Source organism: Solenopsis invicta, chromosome 3, assembly GCF_016802725.1.
Source record: "Solenopsis invicta isolate M01_SB chromosome 3, UNIL_Sinv_3.0, whole genome shotgun sequence".
Taxonomy (NCBI): Eukaryota; Metazoa; Arthropoda; class Insecta; order Hymenoptera; family Formicidae; genus Solenopsis; species Solenopsis invicta.
In genome coordinates, this window is record NC_052666.1 from 14490144 (window position 1) to 14500538 (window position 10395).

A 10395-nucleotide genomic window follows, 5' to 3' on the forward strand; every position below is an offset into this window, starting at 1 on the left:
ATAAGTGTATTATATCAGGGGGGGATTACTTTGAAGGGGACGAAATTGATTTGCAAGAATAAATAAAGAATTTTCGAAATAAATGCAATGTCACCTTACTTTTTGGACACAGTAGTACATCTTTTTTCAACGTCTTAACATAATAATATAATAAACGACCTCACAGAGCGTGTGCAGAGACAAGAGCTTCGTAAAAACCACATGAATTGGTTGCTAACAAATAAATAAATAAATAAAAAAATGATATTAAAATGATGACTTTAAAATTTGTAACAGACAATATAAATTAAATAGTTAAAAGAAATAAACTTAAATAAAATAAATAAAATAAATAAATAAAATAAATAAAATAAATAAAAATAAAAATAAATATAAAATAAGAAAAAGCTGTACAAGACATAAGATATAAAATTGTAAAAAAACGCATTATAAAAATTATGCAAAATAAAAAAAAAAGAAAATAAAACAAAGCAAAAAATTATATACAAAATATCTTTAAGCACCAAAACTCGTGTCACAACATTGTGAGATAGGATGTTACATCTCGGTGAGAATATAGATACAAATAATAACGATTGAAACGAGATAGCCTCGGGGCCCGAACGAAAGGAATAGAAGGAAAAAGGATGACGAACCTAAGAAGAGGGAATACGATCGAGGATAGGAAGATACGCATCCGAGAGGAGTTTGATATTGCTTTGTTTATTGAGTCCATGCAATTGAATTTTGATGTGTAACATCTCAGATATAGATCTTTTAACATAAGATGGCTCTTTACCTAAATTTCCACGTTTTCCAAATCAAATTTGTGGTTTCCTCCAATGTGATGTAACGAGATAACCGAAGGAGAACTGGCCTTTCTAATATCTGCTTTATGTTTGCTGACTCTTGTTTTTAATTGGCGTTTTGTCTGTCCCATGTAAGAAAACTTCTGATGTGTCTAATGTAAAAACTACTTTTTCTTTCCAACAACTTACGCCTAGTGCAAATAAGACAATACACAACATTCATGTATCTCTTTTTGAATTTAATCCTAAGATTCCTCAGGACACTTTGCATAGCGATTGGTTTAGTAATCTGAGCGGTATTGATATCCCAAGGGACGTTCGATACCATTTACAACTAGGGGATCGTTTTGGTATACCGTTGTTGGATAGTGACAGGGGAACAACATTATTTAGAATTTATCAGAATAGAATTTATCAAACACAAAGAACATAACATCTCAAAATATACAGAGAAAATGTACATGTGGCAATTAGAAATCAGTCTGTATCGATTTTAGAAACTTGTTCCGTAGCGGCCGGTAAATATCAATAACCAGCTAATTAAAAACTGGTTACAAATCACGGGGAAATTCGTTCGCATCCTAACATTTTGTTCACCAGAGCGGACAAGGGTAATATAACAATTGCCCTTGACAAGAAAGATTACATCTTGAAAATGGAAGACATACTCTGTTCCGTCGAGATCCTTCGCTAAGCTCGCCGAGCGAGCGTGACGGATCATGTCTCGATTGGTCGCCGTCGGCCAATCGAGACGCGACGTCGAAACAATAACGATTGGCCCACGCGAGGATCGCGGATCCATATAAATATGGGTTAAGAAGCGTCAGTGATCAGATAGCTTCCCTTTATAGCAAGAGTCAGTACTGATATAGGAGCCGAGTCTCCAGTGCATCGAAATATCGTTAGCAATACCAGAAGCCGAGTCTTCTTTATAAACGTTGAAACAAGGAGAGACCGTAGTCTCTTCATGTATATACGGACATCTACTCATCAATAAATTCTCCACATTCTACGTAATCGAGTTCTATTTGTGTCAATCCAAGCGAATCCTGGTCATCCAACGATCCCTACGCGACATTTGGTGCCTCCTGTGAGGTCGTTCGCGACGAGAGAGCGAGCGACGAAAGAGCGATCGACGAGAGAGCGAGCGACGCCCGATCGGACAGGATTCGACACGTCGGAACACGTGCCAGCCGATTTGAGGGATCTACGCACGGCGCAGCTGGGAACGAAAATCAGGCGAGTGAATTTCATGTTGATAATTTACCGATCCCTCTTTTATTCCAATATCCGACATGGCCGATCGAATTAAATTTATAACTCAAAAACGAACATCGTTAAAATCGCAAATTACGGGTTTGAGGAATTTACTAGAACGAGAACGATATGACAAAACCGCGTTAAAATTGCGTATGGCGCGGATCACCGAGTTATATCACGCTTACGAAGAATTCAATGATGAGCTCGCGTTATTAGACTCGCCCGACGATGAATTCGCGAACGTACAAGAACGATATTATTTGTTAGCGGCCAAAATAGAGAAAATTATAAATCCGAACAAGTCAACGTCTGACGCAATCGCCGGGCCCTCAAACATCATCGTAGCCACCGAGACCACGACAAACACTGCGCCTATAAAAAGAAAAATAAAGTTACCGGAAACCGCTTTGCCGACTTTCGACGGCCGATATGAAGAATGGCTGGCGTTCAAAAATGCGTTCCTTGAAATGATAGACGTGCGAACAGATCTGGCCGACACCGAAAAATTGCAATATTTGAAATCCGCGTTAAAGGGTGACGCAGCCAATAAAGTCAAGCGTTTAACTATCGAAGGCGCGAGCTATAGCAAAGCGTGGGAATTATTAACACGGGCGTACGAAGCGAAACGAATCTTGGTTTCACGTCATCTCTCAATGCTAAGAGAGTTACCCGCGTTAGAAAAAGAAACGACGGATGGCTTATCTAGACTTGCCGACGACGCGCAACAACATGTCGCATCACTAAACGCGCTGGGGGTTAGTGTAGGATCCGAGGTTCTAGTAAATTGGCTAGAAAGCAAGCTTCCAAAAATTACTGCCGAGAAATGGGAAGAAACGTTGGATCGAGACGAATTTCCCAAGATAGACGAACTATACGATTTCTTATATCGAACCGCAGCTCGTGTTTCCAAACGCGTCCGAACAGAGACCACTAGACGAAATGACGATAAATCATCATCGGCCGGAAAAAGGGCGCGAATCGAGAACAAAGCATTCGTGGTCAGCAAAGTAAACAATTGCGCTGCTTGCAAAATCCATCAACACCCATTATTCAAATGCGATAAATTCAGACAATTAGATGTGCCTAAACGAATCGAGGTGGTAAAAAGGGCCAAGCTATGCTACAACTGCATGCGGTCACATTTGGGGAAAACGTGTAATTATACAAGTTGCACTATTTGCCAAAGGCGGCATAATACGCTGTTGCACCTTGAGAAAAAAACAAACACGGAAGTTTCGAGCGCGACCGACTCGAAAACGGCAAAAAACGAATGACTATCGGAAGGATCGGGCGGCGGTACCATATGTCTGGCGGCAATTTCGCCCGCCTTTGTTCCGCAATTGATGACAACCGCGATAATATTTATACAAGATTGTGACTCTAACCGGATAAGATGTCGGGCGTTATTAGACACAGGCGCTACAGCTAATTTCATCTCTATAAACTTCGCGAAACGTTTAAAGCTTCCCATATCTCCATGCACAATATCAGTCGGCGCGATCGATTATATGAGCACGAAAACCAAAGGCGCGGTTCGGATAATCATTCAATCACGACATGATAAGTTCGCTAAAGAGTTAACATGTTTGATCGTTCCTACGATCTCGGATTTGGTCCCGTTCGAAGTTTTCTCGCGAAAGAATATAAAATTACCCGAAGGTATTACCCTCGCCGACCCAGAATTTCACGTTCCGCGCCCGATAGATTTACTGATTGGATCTAGCACGACGCTATCATTGCTTTCTACCGGTCAAGTCGACTTATCAAATAGAAACCGCGATCTGTATTTGCAGAATACTCGACTCGGTTGGATCATAGCCGGCGGAGTCACGACCGGAAATAATTATACAAAGGGTCATCTATGTTCACTAACGGATTTAGAATCGCAAATGGCTAAATTTTGGGCGACCGAGGAAATAACAGATAATTCGTCGAGATCTATCGCAGTACACGATAGTGAAACGCATTTTTTAGAAAACGTTATCCGCAATAACGACGGACGATACGTTGTTCGATTGCCATTCCGCAACAAAGAAAGACAACTCGGAAATTCAAGAAACGTCGCACTTAAACGTTTTTATTCTCTCGAACGTAAACTGGAATTGAATCCAGAATTAAAGACAGCCTACACACAAATCTTTGAAGAGTATTTAAATTTAAACCAAATGACTTTGATTAATGATCCAAGTGACGATGGATTTTACATGCCGCATCATGCGGTAATAAAGGCGACGAGTGACACCACACGAGTCCGCGTAGTTTTTGACGCATCCGCAAAATCAGAGATCGGTATGTCATTGAACGATCTGTTATTGATCGGGCCCACGATACAAGATAACTTATTTGCACATTTAATTCCATTTCGCATATTTAAAATCGTACTCAACGCCGATATAGAAAAAATGTACCGACAAATATGGCTACACGAGGACGATCAAAGATATCAACGCGTATTGTGGCGCTATAACAATGAAATCCGTACCTTCCAACTTAATACCATTACATTCGGAGTAGCATCATCGCCATTTCTTGCCATCCGTACGGTTCACAAGTTAGCGGACGACGACGGTGATAGGTTTCCCGACGCGGCACGATTACTCAAAACGCACTTGTACGTCGATGACTTGCTCATCGGAACGGATACCGTCGAAGAAGCGCGCAGATTACGAGACGAAGTAATCGCGTTACTTGCTCGGGGTGGCTTTAACATACGTCAATGGGCCTTCAACGACAGGTGCGTCATCGAAGATCTAAATCCCGACGCTATAAATTCGAATCTTGACTTTGACAAAACCAACTCTCTGAAAATGCTAGGAGTAGCGTGGGATGCGCGGAACGACGCGTTACATTATTCGGTTCGCAAAATCAACCACGTCGAAAGGTTCACAAAGCGAATGGTCGTCGCGGAGATAGCTAAGATGTTTGACCCATTAGGCGTGATAGGACCGGTGACATTGTTTGCCAAAAGAATAATGCAAGATTTATGGAAATCTAAGATAGGATGGGACGAACACATACCCCCTAGCATACAATCTACGTGGACGGAATTTATGTCACAGTTAGAGATTATCAACGATCTACCTATCAATCGCGCGGTAGTAATTCCCGAACATAATGACATCCAAATTCACGGGTTTTGCGACGCGAGCAAGGTAGGGTATGGCGCGTGTCTCTATATACGTTCCAAAAATCAAAATGATAGAGTACATTGCCGTCTATTATGCGTCAAAAATAGAGTCGCCCCATTAAAATCCGTTAAACGGAAACCCATTAAAAAAACGATACCGCGCCTTGAACTATGCGGAGCGCTTTTACTAGCCAAATTATACGGCGAGGTACGTAAGGCGGCGGAACTTAACCCAGATAAAGTTATATTATGGAGCGATTCAATGATCACCCTACATTGGATAAGAACGTCACCTCATAGTTTGAAAACATACGTATCCCATCGCGTTGCTCAAATCCAGGAAATCACGGAGCCTCAAATTTGGCGACACGTCAATTCAAAGGACAATCCGGCCGACGCCCTTTCGCGAGGTCAGATGCCGGGTGCTCTACTAAATAATCAGCATTGGTTCTCGGGTCCGTCGTGGTTAATAAAGAACGAAAATGAATGGCCTCAGGACTGTATGAAACCGATTGAAATACCGGAAATGAAGGGGAATAAGTGTTTAAGCACTGATATTAGTAACAAAGACATTTTACAAAAATACTCCTCGTACACTAAAACGTTACGAATTGTAGCGCTATGTTTACGTTTTCGACGAAAAAACGCGTATCAGGGACCACTATGCGCGCAAGAAATAGAAGAAGCGGAGATAAGAGTAACGAAAATCTTTCAGGCCTCTCGTTTCGCATCCGAGTTGAAAAAACTTACCAACAAACAAACAGCAAACAAAAAAATTGCCTCATTAGATCCATTTATCGATCAACACGGTCTAATTCGCGTCGGGGGACGTCTCAGAAAATCGAATTTGACATTCGCGCAGAAACATCCCATTTTAATTCCAAATAATCACTTCCTGACAGATCTTATTATCAAAGAAACACATGAAAGATATTTTCACTCGGGCATTCAAACAACGTTATATACTATCAGACAGAAATTCTGGCTACTCGACGGTAGAAATCAAGTGCGCAAAATAGTGCGTTCATGTATTCGCTGCTTCCGTTTTAATGCCAATGCAATTAGATACAAAATGGGCGATTTACCAAAATCTCGCGTAACCGAAGCGATTCCATTTGCCAATACAGGGGTCGACTTCTGCGGCCCATTCTACATTAAAGAGAAAAAATACAGAAATCGGAATCGTATCAAGACATACGTTTGCGTATTTGTGTGTATGGTCGTCAAGGCGGTGCATCTTGAAGTGGTCAGCGACTTGACCACAGAAGGATTTCTAGCCGTGTTGAGACGATTCGTATCTAGGCGAGGTATTCCAACACACATCTTCTCTGATAATGGAACTAACTTCATCGGTGCGAGCAATCATTTAAGAGAATTATACATCCTTTTTAACTCCGACGAGCATAAAGATCGGGTTAATCGATTCGCAATCGATCACAGAATAACGTGGCACTTCATACCTCCCATCGCTCCACATTTCGGCGGCTTATGGGAGTCAACAGTAAAGCTATTTAAACACCACTATAAACGCGTTGTCGGTGACCTTTTATTCACTTTCGAAGAATTAAATACATTTACAACAGAAATTGAAGGAATCCTAAATTCAAGACCTATCTCCTATCTCTCATCTGATCCAAATGATCCTATAATTTTATCACCCGCACATTGTATGATCGGTAAACCAATTATGAACATGCCTGAACATGATTACTCGTCTGTCCCAGCTGCACGCCTATCCACCTGGCAACATCTATCAAAGGTACGTCAGGACTTCTGGACCCGATGGAGCCAAGAATATCTCAGTGAATTACAAACGCGACATAAATGGAACAAAGAGGAAAGGAATATCGAAGTCGGAACGATCGTTCTTCTCAAGGAGAAAAACCTGCCATGTTCGCAGTGGGCCATGGGCAGGATCACAGAAATACATCCTGGCGAAGACGGAGTGGTGCGAACCGCCACCATTAAAACGAGCGCTGGAATCCTGAAACGGACAACGAAATGTTTGTGTCCGCTTCCACTCGAACAATAGCACTCGAACTCTATGTATCGTTAGCGAGCGAATTTATAATCCGTAAGATTAATTGATCGTCATACTCTCAATGGGGGGAGTATGTTCCGTCGAGATCCTTCGCTAAGCTCGCCGAGCGAGCGTGACGGATCATGTCTCGATTGGTCGCCGTCGGCCAATCGAGACGCGACGTCGAAACAATAACGATTGGCCCACGCGAGGATCGCGGATCCATATAAATATGGGTTAAGAAGCGTCAGTGATCAGATAGCTTCCCTTTATAGCAAGAGTCAGTACTGATATAGGAGCCGAGTCTCCAGTGCATCGAAATATCGTTAGCAATACCAGAAGCCGAGTCTTCTTTATAAACGTTGAAACAAGGAGAGACCGTAGTCTCTTCATGTATATACGGACATCTACTCATCAATAAATTCTCCACATTCTACGCAATCGAGTTCTATTTGTGTCAATCCAAGCGAATCCTGGTCATCCAACGATCCCTACGCGACATACTCTCTGACGAATCTACTTACGTTGAATTATCAAAAAATCCGAATCTAAAACTAACCAAAGAAGCTTGTTCTCTTGGAAAAAAAAAGGTTTTATTGAACAACATATATGTAGGAGCATATTAATAACGGAGGGTGTCTTGCCGAGAGCCTACGGTTTGCCGAAGATTCATAAACCTAATAACGCTTTAAGAATTATAATTTTTTCCATAAATAGTCTTTTACACTCTCTAGCTTATTTTATACATAATATCATTTATAACAGTATACCAGAAGCGGATAGTTTTGTTAAAAATAGTTTCCATTTAGTTAATAAACTTAATGGCCTTCCCTTGGAATCAGATCATGTCTTAGTGTCATTGGACATCGTGTCTCTTTTCACCAATGTTCCAAAAGACTTAGCGATGGAAAACGTCACGACTAGATGGGATTTGATTTAAAAAAACAATACTATTCTGGTCAATGAATTTCTCAAAGCTTTGAATTTAATAATAGATTCTACATATTTTAAATTTAATAATACTTGCTACAAACAGATCTTTGGTCTGCTGATAGGATCACCGTTGTCTCCTATTTTAGCGGATTTGGTTATGCAAGATTTGGAATGCAAGGCGTTAAAACTCCTTTCTTTTCATCTACCTTTTTACTGCAGATATGTAGATGATATTAAATTAGCAGCCCCGGCTAACTTGTTATCGGGTATCCTTGACACGTTCAATTTCATGCATGACCGTTTACAATTTACTATGGAGAGAGAGATCGAGCGGAAAATCAGTTTTCTTGATGTTATGCTTGTGAAAATGAATAACAAGATTATTTTTGATCAATACCGCAAATCAACTTTCTCACGAAGATACTTAAATTTCTTCTCACACCATCCCTAAAAAGTGTGTTATTTTTTGTATGGTTGACAAATTATTTTTATTGTCAGCTCCTCAATTTCATCGTAAGAACTTCATTACTTTAGTTAATATTTTATTGGAAAATAATTATCCTTTAAATTTTATCTTTTGCATAATAAATTTCAGACTCAAACATCTTTTTTATAAAGATGACACCTGCGTTGAGGATAAACGTGTGAAAAGATTTATTACGATCCCTTACATTGAGTCGGTATCAAAGAAATTTTCGTCTTTCTCATGTAAGTTTGACTGCAGTGTTGCGTTTACGATCCCTACTAAATTGAATAAATTTATAACTACTGGCAAAGACCATATAGAGCGTCTTTCTTGTAATAATGTGGTCTATAAAATTAATTGTAAAGACTGCGATTTTTCTTACGTAGGACAGACAAAACGTCAATTAAAAATAAGAGTCAGCGAACATAAAACAGATATTAGAAAAGCCAGTTCTCCTTCAATTATCTCGTTACATCGCATTAGAGAAAACCACGAATTTGATTGGGAGAACGTGGAAATTGTATATAAAGAGCCATCTTATAGTATGTTAAAATATCTATATCCGAGATGTTACATATCAAAAATCAATTGCATGGATTCAATAAACAAAGCAATACCAAACTCCTTTCGGATGCGTATCTCCCTATCCTCGATCGTATTCCCCCTAGGTTTGTCATTCTTTTTTCTTCTAATTCCTTTCGTTTGGGCTCCGAGGCTCGTTTCGATCATTATTATTATTTGTATCTATTCTCACCAAGATGTAACATCCCATTTCACAATACTGTGACACAAGTTTTGGTGCTTAAAGGTATTTTGTATATAATTTTTTTCTTTCGTTTTATTTCCTTTTTCTTTTTTTGATTTTGCATAATTTTTATAATGCGTTTTTTTACAATTTTATATCTTATGATTTGTACAGCTTTCTTTTATTTCATATTTATTTTTATTTTTATTTATTTTCTGTTTATTTCTTTTAATTTTATTGTTGTCTGTTACAAATTTTAAAGTCATTATTTTAATATCATTTTCTTATTTATTTATTTATTTGTTAGCAACCAATTCATGTGGTTTTTACGAAGCTCTTGTCTCTGCACACGCTCTGTAAGGTTGTTTATGTTATTATGTTAAGATGTTGAAAGAAGATGTACATCGCGGTTTTGCACAATCTCTATTTATTCAGTAACTTGTTTTTATTTTTCATTTTTGATTTTTATTTGTTTATTTCGATAAATTTATATCTTAATTAGGGCAATTAATTTGTTGTTTAATAGACTTGTAAATCTGTACTGAAGAAGACAGTCATTAAAAGACGAAACGTTTGCTTGACATTGGATTTAAGCTGATTTATTTACTTGCTTCTGACATTCTGCGCAGCTCTTGAGTTTATTATTTCTTAATTTTAGAATATTATCTGTTAATAAAGTTTTTTAAAAATGTGAAGTAAAGATATAGAACAGAAGAGGAATAGAATAATATAAAAAGGAAGGATTAAAAAACTGTAGAATGGAAATAAAATTGAATGGAGAAAAGTATTGAAGGTGTTGGAGAAAGTAATGATTTTTAAATAAATTTTTAAAATAAAATTTTAAATAGAGTTAAGACATCAATTGATTAAAAGTTTCTTTTTTTAAACATGGGCGAATATTACATTATATTATGATATATTTTGTGTCATAAAAATAAAAATTTTTCTAATAGAATATTATGTATTTTAGTAAAGTTTTTTAAAAGTGTGAAATGATAAAGAAAATAAAAAGAATAATATAAAATAGAAGGGAGGAAACAGGAAAGATCGAAGGAG

At 38.5% G+C, this 10395-nt stretch overlaps 1 protein-coding gene across 1 annotated transcript; it reads left to right on the forward strand.

Annotated features, from left to right (window-relative positions):
• The first annotated feature begins 3391 nt into the window (after positions 1-3391).
• Positions 3392-7207, forward strand: LOC113006176. Its single transcript, XM_026142109.2, has one exon. It carries the CDS (start codon positions 3392-3394, stop codon positions 7205-7207), a length of 3816 nt encoding a protein of 1271 aa, XP_025997894.2.
• The last annotated feature ends 3188 nt before the right edge of the window (positions 7208-10395 follow it).